Source organism: Sparus aurata, chromosome 4 (assembly GCF_900880675.1).
Source record: "Sparus aurata chromosome 4, fSpaAur1.1, whole genome shotgun sequence".
Taxonomy (NCBI): domain Eukaryota; kingdom Metazoa; phylum Chordata; class Actinopteri; order Spariformes; family Sparidae; genus Sparus; species Sparus aurata.
In genome coordinates, this window is record NC_044190.1 from 26,488,933 (window position 1) to 26,509,666 (window position 20,734).

The following is a 20,734-nucleotide window of genomic DNA, read 5'->3' on the forward strand; positions in this document are numbered from 1 at the left end:
TGGGCATTTTCAAGAATTTGCCACCTTTTGTTATTTTGCCTTTCTTATTTTTGGTGGTAATCTTGAATGGGGGTACGCTTCGGTGTTTCGCAGTTGACTAGGTTCCTGGTCTTCGAGTTCAGCTTTTAAAGGTGCCTCGAGCTCGGCAAGCCACTGAAGACTAGCTAGGTGAGTTAGCCACCTTTTGTAGGCAGGTAAAGTTGGGGTGCCTCTGCAGTTTGTTTCCCTTCGTTTATACTTTGCACAGCAACGTAGTTTTGTGTGAGATGGCTGCTTTGGTGTTGGTCACGTTGTGATGTGTGGCCCTAATTAATACTTGTGTGCAGTAACTTTTTGTGACCTTTTGGTTATGGTAACTGGACTCCACTTTTGTTGGGTCACTTGTGGTTGCAGCTTAAGTGTAAGCTGGCAACATTTTGTGTAGTGGTGACTACAGAGTGATGCCTTTTGTGTGTGGTTGTTGCAGTCCACTTTTGGTTCGGTCACGTAGGTGTTGCTGCTTTAGTGTATTAATTAGTGTGATTGGCATGGTGTCACTCCCCAGATCAGTGTATCTTGAGTGGTGGATGTGGCTTTCCAGTTTGTCTGGTCACTTTTGTCTTTTTGTTCAATCCTTTTACAGTAACGTGTGGTTGGAGATCACATGCTGTCTATTTTGGGTGTGGTAGCGGCAGTTCACTTTTGTTGGGTCACTTGTGGTTGCAGCTTAGGTGTAAGCTGGCAACATCTATGTGTAGTGTTGACTACATAGTGATGCCTTTTTGTGGTGGCTGTTGCACTCCACTGTTGTGTTGGGCACCTGTTGCTGTTTTTGGTGTGTGGTGTGTCTCTGTTACCACAGTTGGTGTATTTTCTTTTTGCGTCCTCTCCTCATGGCGGTGTCCATTTTGTTTGTGGGAGTGGCACCCACTAACCAGGTTCTGGGTTCTGTTTTTATGTAGATTTGTTTTAAGGGGGGAATAGACATGTGAGTGATCAACACCTGATTGCATTGCATGAACTTGAACATTTCTTTAAGGAGAAATGTTCAGTTTTAAGGGGGGAGGTGTTACGACCCTAGTGGTCATAAATGTTTGTCTGTTTTAAATATCCCTCTTTTACCTGAGTGAGAGTATGAGTGTGTGTAAGATTGGTTGCAGGTGTGTTTGATTGCAGGCTGTCCCTGGGAGCTGATTGGTTCCTGCCTGACAGACAAGGGTTTAAAGGCCAGCTCTTCCCAGTTCCTGGGGGTTCTCTCCTCCATTGACTCGGACTGCCAGCATGCATGCATGATTGAGTGATTGTTGAAAATGTGTTTGTTTTGAATAAAACTATTAAAAAATGCTATTGCTGCAGGTGCTTGGAGGATGGGGAAGGGGAGAGTCTCACACACTTGTTGCACCAGGGTTTCCCCTAGGCCCTGGTCATAACACAGGACAAAATGGACAGATTATAAGAAAGCATTTGTCCAGTGAAAAAACCTTTAATGTTTTCTTCAGTAAGTAACTAATTAGTCAGTGTGTAACTAATTATTTTATAATATTTGTGTAATACCATATACTGTGACCTCGTGATATTATTTGGGACGGTTATCATACTTTGAAAATCTCATACTGTTGTAGCCCTAGTCAGCTTTGTAACATGATACAAATTTCTTCCACCTCGAATGGCTACAAGCTGCAGCTTTTACTACTGCAACAGATATAATAAAAACACACAGTTAAACTATATAAAAAGGACTAGAGCCAAAACCAGATCTTGATCTCAATGGGCCTTCCTGGTAAAATAAAAATGAAAAAAGTGAATTAAGCAAATATTTATGAATGTGTGCTGAATGGGTCACTCCATGCCAGCTTACCTTGGGCCTCCCAGTTCATGTCATGGATTTTCTTGAAAAAAAATTCATGCTACTAAATTCATGAGACCTTGTGAAATCATCTGCTGTCCTCCAAATACTTTGTAAGTTATAGATTTTGGCCTTTGTAATTCTTTACATGTGTATTCTGAACCTCAACAATCACTAATTTTTCACTTGACTGGGTTGAAAGTTGTCCTGAACATCCAAGAGACATTGGCAACATGTATTAATTTAAACAGTTGTTGCTGAATAGTAAAATGTAATCAAATTAGTAACAGGAAGTCATTTTGTACACAAATGAAGAATCTGTCATTTTCAAAAATAATTCAGATCTCCATTGGTTTTCTAATTACAACATATATGTTACTTTGACTGTAACTTTTCCAAGAAGGATTATTTTAATTTCTAACCCTAACCCTGACCCTGTCTCCCCCCCCCCCCCCCTTGAATCGCCACTGGGTGAAGTACAAATACTGTCAAAGGTTTACTCAAATACAGCACGATGATTTCTGTTGTTTCCCTTGGGTTATCTCAGGTTGTAGCACCGACATACAGCGAGGTGGGACAAGAGGAGGAGGAAGGAGGAGGAGGAGGAAGGAGGGAGGAAACCGATGAGGAGGAGGAGGAGGAGGATGGTGAGTGACGACGGTGTCACAGCTAACCACTAGGTCAGTTTCAGGGTATCTAACTACCAGCGTAAAGACACCGAGGAGATAACAGAGGAAGAGTAGTAACTGAACACAACAAGAGTCCAACTCCTGTTGGCCGGACCACTGTCTTCTTCTCCTCCTTCTTCTTCTTGCCGTCGCTCTCTGGGAGGAAGAAGGGCGAGGATATTATGGCTGCACTTTCTCCCCAGATCCGAGGACTTCAGACAGATGAGGTAAACTATCTCGTTAATGAGAGCGCTCATGTGACCGCGTCGTTAGCAAGATGGCTAACTAGTTGACGCTAACGAGCTAACGAACGTTAACTGGCCAGCTCGCGCGACACCAGGAGTTCTTTGTGAGCTGGAATGTGTTCACTATTGATAGAAAATCGATGTTGTTGATCTGCTCTACTACTTCTCGGCTTACATTTATGTTATCTATAACTTAGAGCCGTAGCCGCTCACTTTTTTTCCTTAGCCAGGAAACACAACAGGCTCCTGAGGTGTCAACGCCTCTCTGTTGGCCCGTCCTCAACCACACACACACACACACACACACACACACAAACTGAATTATCTTGATAGAAAATCACGTTGTCAGAGCTCCCTGGTCCAGATAACAGTGTCAGGGCCCAGTGTTACGGTTATACTTTATGCCAAGCCAGTGTGTGAGCTGTTATCTTGTTGCGAAATCACATGACGATTCATCATCAACTTTACAGTAAAGGCATAAATGAGGCTGGGGTTACTATGGTGGGAAATCTGCTTAGCTGCCAAGTATTGTCAGGATGTTACATCATCCTGACAATACTTGGCAACACTGCTTGTACAGAGGGGGTTTGTACAACATGCCTGTAAAAGGGATTCATCTGTAAAGACGGATTTCTGCATATTTATGAGATAAGATGAAATGTGGATTGTTTTGTTTCCTAAGATCATGATTCTCTACAAGGCATGGGACGATATAAGACATTCTCGTCACGATTACCGTGTTCAACATTATTGCAAACCCAGATATTATCCCGATGCTCATCCAAATATTCTTTAAACTTTAAGATAAAAACTAAGACATATTGGAATCACTTTAACTTTACATTTCAATAGGAAACAGATATTTTGATTGTATCACAGATAGGACACAGATCTTTTTAAAGTGAAAAACAAGCAATCGCAAAAAAAAACTCAAAGCAATATTATGTATCATGTTGATAGTACAGTGTCTTGTAATAGGTAGGTAGGTTAAATGGTTTCTCCATCTCAGCCACTCCGCCCCCCCATCACCTGTTTCTGCACTGTGTCACAATGTAAGGATCACAGCGTTACATGCATGTTTACTTCAAGATACACATTACACTGTTATGACATAAGGAGTTTTGTTTGTAAAGTTAGCACCTACGTTATGTCTGACAAATTGTTATAAACCTGGGATTTGTATTTTTGACAGGAATGTTGCATTCAGAAACTGTGGGGTCTCCAAATTGCACATAATGTCAATTTCTACATAATGTTGCTTTGCATAAGTAATCAAAAATCATAAAGTCTTCCTGCACAAATAAAGGATAAATGAATAGTGGTAACCTCATCTCCCTGTTGATGTATGTAGTTTGGAATCCAGATTATTCACACACAGCCGATCTAACTTGCTTTTGTGGAGATTACGGTATAATGTGCAAGACAGGCCTTCAGCCATGTTGACAGGCTTAGACAGTTCAACATAAATCAAGAAAACAACATAGGACTGTAAGTGGGTGAGCTAGATAGCTTTTTCAAGTCATTCATGTGAGGGTAGTCACAGTTATCTGGATTCACAGTTAGCGCAATAATGAAAATTAAGCCTGATCAAATTGTTGTGTTTTTTTTACCATGATCAAAGATAAATTCTTTATCATCCTACCCCTATTAACTACCTTGCTATTGATTTCTATTGTATACTCATCTGTATATAGCATGAATGTGTACATATCTAATGAAGCAAAACCAACACAAGACAATATTCACTCTCTACTGGACTTAAGCTGACCATTTACAGGATAACCCCAGGCACTGTTGTGTATATTTAGAGTTAGAGTTCTTAGCTTTATGTTTCTTGTTAAAATTTTATGAATTTATGTTTTTATTGTTTGTTTCTTATCTTTCTCTTTGACTCACCTTGTGTTGTTTGGTTTATGATTTATGTGTGACTGTAATTGCCCATCAGGATATCTCCCTGTCTCTGTCTTTATGATATTATCGTATTTATACGCTCAGTTGTGTGGCTTTTCTTTTGGTTATTTCAGGAGGATTCCAGAATCCTAAAGGTCAAAGTCATTGCTGGAATTGGGCTGGCCAAAAAAGATATACTTGGAGCCAGGTAAGTTGTAGATAGTTAACATCACAGGTGTACTGTGTAATTTAGGAGTTGTACAGCCTGACAGACAACTAACATTTATTTTCTCAATTAAACAACTGACATTATCAAATATTTCGTTTTTCTGGCCAACAGTCCCTTAAAAACAAAGATATTCAATTTTCTATCACAGAAGACATGGGGAGTAGCAAAATCTAACTATTTAGAAGCAATAACCATTAAAGTACTCAGCATTTGTTTAACCGAATCAGTTATCAAAATAGTTTATGAGTATTTGAGTATACTCAAGTTGACTAATCCATTAATTGACTCACTGTAGCTCTAAATTAATCTATTGATAGTTTTTCTATTAATCAGCAAAACAGTTATTTATGAAAATGCACAAAACCCAGACCCAAGATGATGCCTTAAAATGGCTTATTTTTTTCGGGCAACAGTCTGAAACTCAACTTGTATCATTATATCGCTGTTTATGTTTAATAAACAACAATATGTCCAAGAGAAAACAAATCCTCACATTTGACAAAAACATATTTTTTACGATTTACTTAAACAAATTATGGATTATCAAAATTGTTGACTGTTAATATATCTGTCAGTATCTCAGAAACTTTGTTAGTCATGTCTCTTTATGTTTTTCTGTTTTCTGTGGAAACAAAGTCATCTTCCTGTGCATATGAGATGGCCTGTTCCTGTCAAATTTCTTAACTATTTTCAGTACAGCTTGACAATCAGAACTTGCTTGCAGAAACAGCATCCTCTAAACCATTGTCTAGCGGGACAGGAAGGTGATGAGGACATTTGTTGAACAGAGAACACACGTACGTCAGAGCCTGTCAGTGATCTTTCAATGAACCATGAATCAGTTTGTGTGTCATCATTTCTGATTAAGTCCACCATATGCTAAAAAAAGGAAAAGAAAGTTCTTTATTCTTAAAAATTAAGAAATGTACTGGTGTTTTATGTGCACATAGCCCCAAATTCTGCTGCACTGGCCCTTCTCTCAAGAGCATGAATTAGTCAAGAGTACTGATTAGGTTATTCTACATTATAAGATTATACTGTGAGGTGGTTGAAAACTTGAAAGACACAAGCAAATGTAGTCCTCTAACTGACCTATTTATGACCTTTTAACATCTTCGTTTGTCATATTGTAAGCTCAGTTTCAAATTCTGGATGAAAAACATTTACAAAACATTTCCTTCTCAACATTAAATGCAATCTAACAACAACATGTAATCAAGATTTTATGACATGTTGGTAATTTTTGGAATATGAGGGTTTTCTTTGCTTTTTTCTGCTGTATGATTAATTGTTCATGTTATAACCAAAACTGCTGTGTTAATAATGCTCTATGTAAGACAAGCTACTTACTATATTAGTAATGCCACATTTTGCAGGCCTAAAGTGGTGAGAGCTGGTGAAATGGCTAATATGATGTCAATGATGGATGTGGTTTTGATGCATGTCACAGTACCTCAAACTATGATAAATGAACAATTACACTCGATTTCCTGTTGAGCATAAACTAGCTGGAATCATTATGTTAATGTTTCTGAGGGCAGGATGCACTGCCTGATCTGATCAGGCAGTGCAGGAAAGTGTTTCACTTCCTTTAGAAACCAAGTAATCTACTAATACGCACAAAGAGCAAAAAGTAGATCATCCATTTTAAAATCTTGTATATCTACACCATACATTAATCTATACGTGACTCTCTTTTTCATTCAGTGATCCATATACAAGACTATCCCTCTATGACCCTGTCAATGGAGAACTCACAAGTCTTCAGACTAAAACAATAAAAAAGGTGAGTAACTGAACATCTACATTCGCAGTTTCAGTCGGTCTATTTGTTTGACTGATAGTTCATTTTGATTTTATTATTCCTTCTTATCTCATGGTACATGAAGACACTGGACCCAAAATGGAATGAAGAATTCTTTTTCCGAGTAAGTGGAACTTGAAATAGATAAACATTCAGTGTTTTAAAATCTATTTATCTCTTCTATCTTGTGTTGTGTTACACATACATGTGTGTGCTAGCAAGTGATTTGTGGCCTTTCATGACAGGGCACTGGATTAATTTATTGATATATCATCATCTTTAACCATAAGATACATTTAAAAAGTTGCGTTGTTGGCTTTTTAACCAGACATTATTATTGAACCGAATACTTTGTTTTGACCACACAATCTATTTTTTGTTTCAGGTTGATCCCAGTAAGCATCGAATGCTGTTGGAGGTGTTTGACGAGAACCGCCTGGTAAGTGATTTATTCATGTTAAAACTGTATAATTTGTATTATTCTGACAAACTGGGCACAGTTTTTCTTTTAAATTGCTCCAGTTCTTTTTTCCCCCTACAAAATCTATTTAAGTGCGTCTTTATGTTTACTGAGAGTAAGTGGAAGGCTTCGTTTTTCTATACATTAAGCACAGAGTGCACAGGGAAGACCAACATCCATTATGTCTGAAGATGTTGTAAGAAGGTGGATAACCTGCTCCACCTGAACATGACAAATATCAGTTTTTTTATAATTTAGGGATTGGTGTTTTGTTAACTATATTGTGCTTAAGAACCCTGGACAGGCACTACACAAATAGGTCTCAACAAATCACTGAAAATAAAGTACTGGAAATCAATTTTAAGAGCTGCTCTGCTATAGAGGGACATGTCTTAATTGATAGCTGATAGCAGTGTGGTATATATAGTTTTAACACAATCAGCATATTTGACAGGGCTTAAATATGTTTAGCCTGGAAACAGTATCACAAAGGTTGGACATTTAAAACAGACAGATGTGCAGAGAAGCTTTTTAAAGAAATATTTAATCATATAAACATCATGTATGTATACCACAAACACACCATGAATGCCAATCAATTGACTGTGTCATATCCCTGTAGATAAAGGTATCCTTCAGTCAGTGCAAAGTTAACTTTGTTTTGTCACCCTTATTTTGCCATGACGTGTGTGATATTGTTTGAAAAATTAGATACCTTATTAGTCAGAGCTGTAAATATGGGCAAATCTGACTGCCATAGGGGCATCCTCAGGCCTGTAGCTTACTGTACGATTGTGCATGGAGACTGGAGAGTCAGATATCACATCAAGGGTAGATCATGTAGATGACAGAGGCATTATGTGTGATGACATGTAGTTAAATACTATCTGTTCTGACGCAAATGCATAGAGTTCTTGTGTGTAGAAGCAGCTTAGTGAGATCTGAGGTTTAGGTTGTTATGTCAGATTGAGTTAGGAGATAGGATGCTGCAGTGAATATAGAGGCCAACGTCTAACATTCTCTGGTTGATTACACAGTTAGTGCACCGCAGTGTTGAAGCTTTCGGGAACGTCAGGTCGATATCAGTTGAGCTCTTGACCCAGTTTCATGCTGGTCTGATGCACAGCTGGTACTGGGACACCTGAGCAGCCGCACTACAGTGACAGAGCCACTGTTGTCTGAGACGTGCTGCTAACTGTGTCATCTGTATGTGATATAAACACAGTCAAGCATTTAGCCAACATGAACAGTCACAAAGTGTTTTACCCTACTGACTATCACCTAACCTCTTACAAGCATACTGAATGTTTAAAAAGACATGTAGTAATAATAGTAGTAACTTAAGAATAACTTATAATAGGTAATGCAGGTGCTTCTAGTTGATGTGATAGTTGTAGTTATTTCAGTATATCTTGCTGTTTTCTAACTGAATGTAGTTATGGTGACATTTAGACATATCTGTACCTGTCCTGTCTTCCCCATGGTGAGAAACTGATTCATCAACCTGTCCAAACTGGTTGAGTTTGCTCTGTGAATATAACAAGGAGCCACATTTTAGGTTCTCAGAAGAATCAAGTCAGTGCACAGCTTTGGGCAGCTATTTGCAACCATTTGTTCTCTTATCCACTACGTACAACTTGTCACTATTTTGCATAGAACTTCCAAAGCTATCCTATGATAATAAAATACGATAAAAATTTAATAATTTTGCCCCACTCTCTTTCAGCTGTTATGTTTCTTACTGTTGCAACGCTTTGTAATTCTGTATTCTTCTTTATGGAGAAGCTTGGACAACGTTGATCATATGTTTCAGTTTGATGTGTTGCACAAGATTTGTTTAGTTTTGATTTTCATCTGCAGTCCCTTGGCAGGTCACATTGGAAAGTAAATACAAACAGAGTACACACACACACACACACCCACACACACACTTGCATATAAATACTCTGGGGACACCACTTTCTGAATGAAGATACCGGAGTCCACAGATTACAAATGGCACTCAAGCGTTGAATATCACTTCATATTTCAGACACAACCAACTTTGGTGCCAGGTGAGATTATACCTTCAGTTTGGGCACACACCTCAAGTCTTAAGAACCATCTTTAGGGAACTCTCTTCTTCACTCTGTTTCCGATGCTGAATGTTTCTAGAAGGTGTTATGTCACAGGTTTACAGTCACATGAGAAAACATTACCTGGGTGTGACTGACAGATTGTGCCTTGTCATGTCCTGGATAGATTTGGGAGAAATTCGGAGGGTGTGTCAGCACTGTGAACGTGATTATAAGCATGTGTGCTGCTCTGACACACAGAGGAATGGTACAAAAACTTTTTTATTTTTGTCTTGTCAGCAACAGTTTTAAAGATATGAAATCTGCCATTCATTGTATAGTTATTGTTCTACAATGATACATTGTTGTGATCTGCAGTTTGGCCTTTCACCTAGTGCCATTATGTGTTTCCTGATTGTTTCATAACAATGATCTTTGAAAACTAATGGCAGTCGTCCATATATTTAAAAAATGGTGTTTTGGAGTGTGATGAGCATTGCAGCTTCTGATCAGTAATTTACACTTTATGCAGTTCAGCCCTGCAGCTTGTTGAGCAAGTTGAGATGTTTGTTAAGGAAAAAAGAGAAGAACTGCTCCAGGCGAAACCAGGAAGGACCCCATAATCTAACAACAGTGTTGTCCCTCCTGGTTCCAACTTCTTTTAGCAGCAGCCGAAGACACTCCCAAACTCCCAAACACAGACTGACTTATTCGAAGTAACACATTCAAAATGTAGTGAGATACTTTCAATAGTTTCCTTTCAGATATCACATGCTGGCATGGAGATGTCTTTGTAACAACCCTGAATAGATGGTATGCACATGACATCACCATATGTGGAAGTTACCATGGTTACTATCCCTTGAATGAATGGCCATCATGAATTCAAATCGAAGGGCTGTTGTGTTACCGACAGATACAGAAAGAATTCAGGAACTTTTCACAGATCTGTCCACAGACAAACCAGAATATCCTGTTAAGTCCAGAACATTTTTGATCAGGTTGACATGTCCTGCTTTAAAGGTACCATATTATGAAAAACATGAAAAACATTTCTCTGGTCTCCACATATATAAACTGGTCCTCCCTGAGCCTATCAACTCCCAGGATGAGGAAAGCAAACAAGTCCTGCCTCTTCTCCGCAGCCCAACCCACTGGTCAAACGGTGCTTCTACAGGCTGTTCAGATTCAGCTCCTGTCATTACGTAACAAAAGGAGAGATGTTCATAGGCCGGCTTCCTCTGCGCGATGATAGGAAATATCCGAGAGGGGGGGGCGTCCATCCCCGAGGTGAAGTTTGGTGTGTCCAGCGGTAAGCTAGCAGTGGTCTGCAATGTCATTGCTCAGAGCTAGACACGCAAATTGCTCTGTTGTTGGTTGTAAAAATCAACATAAGTGCCTATATTCTGTCCCAGCTACAGAGCAACAAAAGAGACAGTGGTTGCGTTTCATTTTTAACGACAACGTGCCGGCTACGCTTCCTGTTCGTTTGTATGTGTGTGCTAACCACTTCACGTCGGACTGTTTCAGTAACGAGGGGTGTTTGAAGCGAGTTTAATGTTAATAATATTACGAGGGAGCTTGGTTGTCACAGTAAAGCATCTGGAAACGTGCAGACTGGAGACAGAGACTATGCGAACAGTGTCCAAGAGTTTGGAGACTGTGTTGGAGACGAACACAGCTTTCGCTAGCTATTAGCCATCAGCTTGTTAATGTAACAACACATACGAACAAACTAAGTAACATATTCAGACACACTAACCATTCTGAAACGTCCTGCTGCAGCCTCAGAGTCTGTACTTCTTCAGAAACCTCTCCTTCTGGGTCCGATTCTGGGTAAAACTGGTATGGTTGAACGACAGCATCTCGGTGAGCCATAGCCATACATCCACTGTAAACATTAGCGCATGCTACCACTAGCGTAAGCAGCATCCTCTCTCTGAGAGGGGCGTGTAGCAGGCAAGGCAGGCGTTGACAGACGGAGCTCATTAGCATTTAAAGGTGCAGGCACAGAAACGGCCTGCTCTCAGTGGAGCTCTCTTGAGCGACTTTTAGACAGTTGTAATTCAGGACCACGGATTGGTTTGGGACAATACATTTCAAATACAGTGTTGTTGGACCTCTGACAGCTGTGTGAAATTGATGAAAAACAGTATAATATGGGACCTTTAAAGCATCTACATGTATCTGGATTTGTTCAGTGTTATACTATAAAGATGAATCCTTCTGCCCACATTATGTGTTGAGGTGCACAACAATACAACCAGCTAAATAAGCTTCCAATACTGGTTGACCACAACAGCTGGCCCATGAGCTTTGTTCTGTGAGAAAATGTGAAACTATGAATACACCACCGGACAACACATTCAAATGAGAAAATCTCAAGTGTCCATAAACCAGAGAGCAAATTCTACTAAATCACACAAGTCAGCTATCACGACATGGCTGCAGCATAAACACAGTTTTCTTCAGAAAGAGCATTTAGGGAGAAGATAAAAGATGATTGTCAATATTTGCTGGGACACAGAGACTGGAGTTTTGTCTGAAGTCACTTCCTTTTTTTCTCATTTAATTCTCCCTAGAGTAGATAATGGACCCTCGACACTTTACTCAATAGTGAGATGTAAATTGAGATTTGGGTCATTGACAGTACTTGGCGGATAGTAAATGTAGTACACTTAATGGTAAATATTAGGGATTGATACCATTCACATTTGAACCAATATGGGTATTGGTACCTTGAATTCAGTCCCACTAGCCGATGGTACCTTTTTACTGTAATTAACTTCCTCTCTAATGCAAATAATGGACTTTCAGAAGCAAAAAATAGGTCTGACAATAGTAGCCGGTGACAAAGTCTGTTAGCTAACGCTAGGAAAAGCTAATGTCAACCAAGACAGTGGGGAAAAGCCCAGTTATCTCCATCAATAACTTATCCAACTAGGTGGTAAATTCGTTTTAGATGGAGGTTTTAACTTTCATTGCCTTGGCTGCAGGCATGCCAATATTAACTGCGGTTGCTCCAGGAGACCTGGGTTACAGACTATCAAACAAGGTACACTGTGCAGATTTTAGTAATACTACGTGTTTGATCGTATGTTTCAACAGGTTAGACACCAGCTTTTAATTGCACAATACAAATATTACATTGTTGTCTTCGTTGAGTTTTGAAAAGTGGAACCACACTTGAGACCGCCTTCAGCTCACTGTTGCCCTTTCTCACAGTGACCTGATCAAGCTGCGGGGCAATGTAGTTTCAGTCTTGTCCCTGTTTCCATGGTAGACGCCAGTTCAGGTTATGCTACAAGATGTGCCAGACGTCTCATGGGGACTAGAAATAAGGTGGATACTCTAAGTTACTGTCTTAGATTTGATTTGTCATTGAGTTGTGGTGAGGGGGGTTGTAGACTGTCACAAAGTGAGTGAGTTTAGCAACTCATTAGCCAAACTCATTAAAGCTAGGGTCTACAATCCTGGAGAGCTAGCAAGAGAGCTAGCAAGATTTGAAAGTGGCACCTCCTCTAAGTTCCACCCCCCCTCCCCATCCCGTCAGTGCTCCGTCCAAAGCCACGCCCCCACAAACTTGAACGCGCATCTGGCAGTGGGGGCATAAATCAGGCTGATTTATGCTTCTGCGTCGCGGCGACGGCGTAGCTACGTCGTCGACGCAGACCCTACGCGGACCCTACGCCGTAGCCTGACGTGCGCCTCCAAAAAATCCTGACTACGCGTCACGTCGACGCGTCGAGACGCGAACGTCAAGGACTGTGATTGGTCCGCTCAGAATGTGATTTCCGGCAGTTGCTTTTCCGGTCAACAGTATAACAACACCGCCACCGCATTTGTTGTTCAATATCCACAAGCTCTATCTCCAAAAACACCCGCTCCATCTCAGTTGCCATTGTTTACTGTCTGACCGGAAGAAAACCAAGGAATCCGATATGAACCCCCCGAAACCAAACAAAGACACAGCCACACACCCCTAGCCGCTTGGCGGAGCAACGCATTCCCTCGACGCAGAACTACGAATGCCCAATGACGGCGTAGGGTCGACGACGTAGTTACGCCGTCGCCGCGACGCAGAAGCATAAACCAGGCAGGGAGGAGATGCCGGAGCAAGACGCAGCAATTCAGCTGAATTTAGCACGTAGCAGACAGGAAGTCATGCGCCAAAATAACAAACTACATCCGGTTACTTTTCAAAATAAAACACTCCGTGTTGACATCAGCACACATCGTGAGGCCAGCTGTCTACCATACTGCGCCGTGGCGGACTCAAACTGCAACCGGTGGAGATTGCCGGAAGGCGGAGCAAAACCGGATCGGAGCTGCAACGCAGTGGACCCCTATCCAGTGGAAATTGGGCCGACTCATTAGCCATTCTCATGGCTAAAAGCAACACACAAAGAAGCTAACGTTAGCATTGGGATAATACGAGCTACAAACGTAGCCAAGTTGGCAAACCTCACATATTTCATGAAAATAACAAATCCCCCTGAAACAAAACAAATAATTACCTGTCCAACAGAAAGAGAGCAACTTCTGCATCACTTTTCAAGCCCTTCACATGCCCAGTTGTCTCCACCGCTCAAACGCCGCACCGATGTTGACTCGGTCCAACTTCTTTCTTTATCCAGAGCCTTTTTTGTGGCAGCCTTTTCTGCCTCAGGCTTTCTTTTCCTTGCCTTTCCTTGCCCTTGTGAGCTGTTACAAGTAATGCTGGCTGCATTTTCTCTGCCATTGTAACCAAAGAACGTCTTCTCCTGCAACTCCGTATTTCTGCAGAGGAGTGTGCTGAATATTTCCGGCAACAGTGAAACGTAACGTGTGCACGCGCGGAGGAGGGAGGGACCGAACGAGACATGAAGGCATCTGACCAATCCGTGCTATCCGGGCCGGATGGCGCGGATTGGTCGGCTTTTTCTCAGTCCTGCAGCTGCCACAGAGGTCCGATTATTTTCGTTCCTTTTTCTGAATACATAATGTATTGACTACTCTCAGGATAGCAGGATCATTTCACCCAGTATAACAAAATGTGTTTCTGAACAACATTACAGACCCTAGCTTTAAAGCTGCTCTCAAAGTAATGATTACACATATAGTTTATCAACTCATTAGCTCCTGCTGAATGTCAGAGCCCTCCCATCTCTCATGCAGACTACTCTAACCACACCCCACCGGCACAGTTTGTAATGACACTCAAACACGTTCTCTAAAGAGTCTATTAAATATAGATTGTCCTTCAGTTTGTCCTTTAATTACAATGCTCATTTTAGTGCCACAATCATGCGTATATTATCGGCAGCTTTGATTTATTATCAGCCTATTACATAGTATGTATGACGTGGCATGTGGTGTGTGCGTCACTAATCTGATCTTATGGCCTACGTACCACCGTCAGTTCAGCCTTCTTTTGGCTTGATGAGTGATTAATAGCCTATCACGAGGTTTCCCGGTAGTCATGTTGGTTTAAAAAATAGGTCACTACAGCCGTGCAGTGTCCACTGGTGAATCATATCTTTATCCTGGCCGTGACTCTTACTATTACACTCTATACTGAAAGTGATTTGGATGCAGGGTAATGCCCTGAAATAGGCCAGCCTGGCTCACAATAGGCTGCCATTAATAAACAGAACTGTCAACAGCCATGGAGAGGAAATCAGACCAGCACTGACTGTTACATGAGGTGTCATTTAACAGGTGTCATGTCACTGTCAAAGCAATCCCAGTTTGTTCTTGTTCTTATCTCCTTGTGTTTTCTGTAGGTAAGCAGATAATATGTCACATATCACTTCATCTCTGCATTTTTGTTTAACAAGTTTTCTGTTTCTTCACAAGCAAAAAACATTGGGAAATCTTTCTTTCAACTTTCGATTTTAGATCTACCTTTGTATGATTTAAGTCAAGTTGAATGTTTTACACTGTTCTGCCTATTTTCACAAACTATGGTGGTTTTTGTCTGCTATGCAGTTTTGCAACCCAGTCCTCAGGTTTATACAGAATTATGTTGAAAGTCATTCCCTTTGATTTCCTGTAATTCAATAGCAGTGGGTAAAAATATTTGTGGGGGCACAGAGCAGCAGAAACATTAGAAGCATAGCTGCAGCAGGAAGTCTTGCGTGAGGTGCCTGAGGCAGATGTAACAGTTTACCAGAGCTTCAGCCTAAGATGCAGCATAGAGGGTTTCCATGTTGTTGTTTTTCCAAAAGGGTAAACAGGACCGAGGCAACTAGAAAAGATTCAGGGTGTTAGATTTTAATTTGTATGGAACTAGAGAGGTACAGTTAACTAGCAGCTAAGCTAATGTTGTAAAACAGGTCAGAGGTGGAAGCTTTGTCCTTGAAGTTTTTGTGGATTTTTGTTTTCTTTTTAGAGTTTAAGCTCCCTTAAAGGGGCAAACCTCTGTGATTGCTCTAGTTTCAAAGGTCGTGTGTTTGGGTCATGTCTCCAAACAGAACCACTGACCTCCTCTGACTAAAAGCTGAGATCAGCCTGGAGAGGAATGTAGGTTGTCACCAGAGCTATTTTGGCAATGTACAGCAGCTAATGATTGTGATCACAGAGCAGAGCTCGGAGCAGTTGCTTTGCTTTCCTTTTTTCCTACCAGCAAGTTTGATCATGCAGCTCTCGCTGGCGCTGCAGGGATTAGAGAGTTAAACGAATGGCACGTCGGCTGCGCTTGCACTTTGCGTCAAGGAGAAGCAACACGGACCCTCTATCAGAGAGCCTCAGCAGCCATGGTGAGGAGAGTGGAGTCAGCGTGCCAGCTCGAAGCCCCGCAGAGATTCTGGCGCATAGTTCTGTCCACTTGAAGGTGACTCCTCTGTCACCAGACTATGCTAATTTACAGCGATACTCTTCAGTATTCATACCAAGGGTTAACACTGGAGGATCTAATAAGAAGAGCATATTGCAGATCGCGCTGCAGCCCTGTGGAAAGGTCAGTGGGGAGCCGGATGGCAGTATAGAGGATGGAGACCCTGGGGGCAGCGAAGGAGGAGCAGGTAGTGGCTCTGACGGAGGCTCGTGCAGCAGCAGCATGGCCAGCGATGGCGGGTACTGTAGCAGCAACAGCATCTTTGAGCCAGAGGCTCCAGAAAAGCACAGGACCACCCAGGAGAGGAGTCAACTTTGCCGCAAGTCGAAGGTCCCGCTGAGACGGTGCTCCTCCTTGGTTATATTTCCAAAGAGCCCCTGCAGCACCCCACCTGCTTCCCCAGTCAGTCCAGTGGCTCTACCTGCTCTCCCACCATTGAGGGGGTCTCATCAGTCATCTCTTCAGACATCAGCTGGTGAATTCTCACAAGATGATGAGGAAGTGACTTGCAAAGGGTCCACCACTACGGCAGTAAGTGGCCGTCGTCTCCCAAAAGGAACTTGTGCAGCCGAGTTCAGGGACACCAAACACATGGTGCAATTTAATATTCCTTTACAGGATGAACCAAAAGGCAAAACGGAGGAAAGGAGTAAAGGGATGGAACTGTCATCGAATCTAGACAGATCGAACCGTCACTCTAGCAGCGTTCTGCTACATTTTGCCCACCAGAGACCAATTATTCCCGGGAAGGGAGCTGCAACCACGGCTACAGTCACCAACCCAGCTGAGGGTGAACATGATCCTCACAAAAAACTGTATCGTAGTACCTCTGCTTGTTTGTTCTCCTCAACTAAACCGTCAGAGAGAAACCAAATGGTCTGTTCAGGAAAAGGCCAGGAAATGCCTGAGGAAAACCATTGTCATCGCGCCATACAAAGGAGCTTTTCTCTGGAGGTGCCCTACGCTAACACTGGAATTTCATGTCACGTTTCAAATCCAAAACTCAGTAGCCCTTGCTCTCCACATGTGCACATTCATTTGTCTCCTTGCTGCCCGGCTAAGCTGCCTAGCTCTGTCACTGATGTAAACACAAACCATGAAGGGAATAATACACCAAAGAGCCCCGGTCAAAACCCCAAGGTGAGCGTTAAGTTTCTTAATTAACTGACGGTGTCTGACCATGAGGAATGAGCTGAGATGTCTGAAAGTTCACAGTGAATTGTGAGGCAAAAGTGGTCAAGATATCTGACACAGAAAGGCCTTATGAATGAACACTGTGTTGCTCATAATGTCGTTTAACTGGTTCAAGTAGATTCCATACTGCTTTGTTGTGACTGCTTGGGTGACACCACTTTGACTTCAGCCTTTATACAAAGCATTTGATAAAAGTTGACTGTCATGAGTACTTTAAATAATGAATATGCTAATGTTGGCCTTGTGCTAAATGTTGCTTCTTTGGCAATTTTTTAAAGAAGGATAGTTTAAAAGGGATTATTTTTCTGACTCTAGATATTTAAATGGAGTTAGGAATATACTTATATGCCATTTAAATCCCTAAAACTCTGTTTACTCAGTGTCAGCCATTAGGCTCGCCACAAGCCAGAGCGAAACTCAGTAACTGAGAAGATTGCTACAGCTAAGTCATGCAATTAACAAGCCCAATGTGGACAAACATTCGGAGGTATTCGGTTACATTACAGTAAATCCATTTGCTTGGTGGTTTCCAAGAAAAGCGTGACAAGAAGGAAAAGTTGTCGATCTTTCATCTTGTGTGTGTTCATTTGTTTGGTGTGTGTGAAGACGTGCTCAACTTAGTTAGTTCTCCATTTTTATTATTCTGTTAGCGCTATGAGTGATCTACTTAAGTATTTACCCAGGCTAATTTTAGTGGTGGGAAAAGCAGTGCCCCTTGCTGATATAAATAAAGTGCCTCTGAAATATTCCCCCTGACTCCAGATAGTCTGGTGGTCTGTAGCTCTGCCCAGTCCCGTGGATTCAAATTTAACAGCATGATACTAGAGCAGCGCACAGTCATGCCAGCCATCTGTGGACATGGTGTGTGTGTCCGTGTGGTGGGGGTAATGTAATGTAGGCAGGATGGGAGCGTGAGCCTTTCCCAGTAAAAAGGATGGTGTGTCCCTTCGCTCTGAGTCCCCCTGCCAGGCAGTGTTTGTGAAGTATCAGGTGTCAGCCTCCCCCCTGCATTTAGCAGGTTGTCAAGTATGAAGGTTCCCTGCAGTAATTAGCCACTCTATTAACTTTTAAATGTCTAAATTTGCTTTTGTAAATCTGGATTTCATTTTTTCATTTTAAAATGCCCCTGCAATGTCACTATCGAGTGTATATATTTCACTTGAGTTTGCTGTTGATAGTCCTCCATGTGTATTTAGTCCTGTGTCAAATCAAACATCTCCCTCTCAGAAATCAATCAAATACGCACGCCTTTGTTTACATTCTGACTGTGTCAACACACAACGGAGCATCAACAATATTATTCTCTATCAAAAGTACATAATTCAAATAACACGTAAAAATACTAAAACATAACTCAAATGGTCTAATGGGTTTCTCATTCCTTTATAGATTGACACATTTAAAAAACAAACAGGTAGTGAGTTCATTGACTAAATGTGGCTAAATGAGCTTTGTACTCACCAATGACCTTCTTTTTATAGCAGCTGTAAAAAGGATCGCTTCATGCCTGCAAGCAGCTGTAACAATTTTTAATATATCCACTACAAATAAATAGGGAAAAATTAACATCTGTAGTTTTTGAAATTCAAAACTTTTGCGAGGTGACAAAATTAATAGCTATTATCACTACACCGGCTTTGACCAAATATGATACATAATGTGACATAATTTATAACTACTGTGGTTTAGTCAAAAAAACAAAAACAAAATACTGCTTGGAAAATAACTGGAAAACTATATGGTCAAATGTGTCATGGAAATTGTTATGAAAGTTGGAGGTTTGCCGTCCCTTATCTGCTGTGCCCTCAACCAAGTATGCCTCTTCGCGTGAGTTAATGAACAACCAGGTGTGACCACATTAGACACGGAAGGTGAACAACACGAATCAGAAATATCTCTGCTGCATTTGCCACAAAAGCAAGTCATAGCTTATTGACGGCACAAGCAGAATAAACAGATGTCGTTGTATAATGGCCCATATTTAACTAGAATTAGATCTAAGATTTGATTGTCTAAACTGGTTTTGTGCCGCTGCCACAGTGTTTGTTGTGTAGAGTAGTACTTCCTTCTTCCTTCAAAAGTCATAACATGCAGTTTACATAAATCATTCACTTATTTAAAAACCCTGTATTGTTAGATATAAGATCTTGATCTGTCTTGCCTGTGCATTTGTTTTGTGACACAACATAGATGTAAACAGGAGGTATAACAATAAGGATGTATGAATTTCTTATAAGATAATTATTGCAATATGATGATGGTGAATCAAAGTAAATTTAGTTTTCGAAACATTACCTTTCAAACACCTGGGTTTCATGTACAGATTTGGTTGTTCGTGAATAATACATTTGTTGAGAAAGCTAAAGTTGACATCATTCCCTGTATATAATACCTGTGTAGGAGGAAGAGGGCCAATTCAGGATCTGTTTTGAATCCATGTAAAATTTTGTAGTTCCCTCCTTCCTTTGAATGAACAATCAAAGTTGACCTTTTATTCAACCTTGCTCTGTGATTGTTCGTTACAGCTTTTTTTTGTTCTTCGGTCAATTCTTTACTTGTTTTCTTCAATACTGCTCTGCTATCAGCCATAAGCACAAAATATTTCGTCTTAAATAGAAGTCTCTAAAGAAAAGTCAACTCCAGCTTCCTTTTAACCAGTAAATGCACAACTCGCCGTAAAACTTTGTTTGGGGAAATGTAAACAGGCACTTCCGGTCTGTGTGCAGTAAAATTCTATGTGTGATTTCACCGGAAATCCGACCAATTAGAAAGCATTAGAAATAACTATGTAAAAATAGCCAACCTTTTCTTGTGCTTATATAGGTCAGAGAGGCATCAGTATTACATTGAGACTTTCATAGAAAGCTTATAGCACCTTTTATTTCAACAACTTTTTAAAAACTGGAATATGACCACGTTCTTCCTAAATATGTTTTGGTTATTCATTCTCCATCAGTACAACAAATAAAGTGTGCTGGCTGTCTGTTTTGATGTTACTGCCCCCTCCAGTGAATAGTTTCCAGTGTGGAAAATAAACATGGCCGTAGCACAATATTTTACAGCTTAGAATTAACTTTGTCATGATAATTAAACATAATCTCTGCAGCTCTGGTAGCCTTCACTTACTCCTTTGTGTCTTTGCCAAAACATAACTTCTTCTTAAATGTCAATGTTTTCACAGATTTGTACCTCAGTTCGTAACCAGGATGGCTCATCATTAGACACTTTGCCTGCTCCAATAACATTAGTTGGGCGGCTCTTCAGAAGTTTAGGTTTCACAAGCTGCTGTCCACCTGTTAAAAGTAGTTTGTCGTTGCAGAGCTAAGATGGATATCACTGCGCTTGCTCCACGGATACCAAAACATGTGTCTCTAGCTGTTTGCCACAGCCTCATACAGTATGTGGTCAGCACTGCTTAATGCCACATGCTAAACTGAGTTGCTTTTAGTGTCACATGAACCTTCAGGGATGCTCTGAATGGACATTTATCTCTGGTTGACTTTTTATCTTGAGGTCTTGTCATGTGTCCAGGCCATACACTCCCTCCT

General features: G+C 41.0%; 1 protein-coding gene across 5 annotated transcripts in view; it reads left to right on the forward strand.

The window, feature by feature from the left end:
- The first annotated feature begins 2,396 nt into the window (after window positions 1-2,396).
- nedd4a (NEDD4 E3 ubiquitin protein ligase a) overlaps window positions 2,397-20,734 on the forward strand; it is a 33,350-nt gene continuing 15,012 nt past the window's right edge. The window contains exons 1-5 of one of the 5 annotated variants that reach the window (XM_030414501.1): window positions 2,397-2,720; window positions 4,763-4,836; window positions 6,565-6,643; window positions 6,747-6,785; window positions 7,047-7,100. In XM_030414501.1, coding sequence (XP_030270361.1) covers window positions 2,676-2,720; window positions 4,763-4,836; window positions 6,565-6,643; window positions 6,747-6,785; window positions 7,047-7,100 — 291 coding nt within the window. In that variant the 5' untranslated portion in view covers window positions 2,397-2,675. Of the gene's footprint in view, window positions 2,721-4,762; window positions 4,837-5,551; window positions 5,655-6,564; window positions 6,644-6,746; window positions 6,786-7,046; window positions 7,101-15,276; window positions 17,133-20,734 lie in introns of those variants that run through there. The other 4 variants (XM_030414503.1, XM_030414504.1, XM_030414505.1 and 1 more) reach the window with 4 other exon arrangements.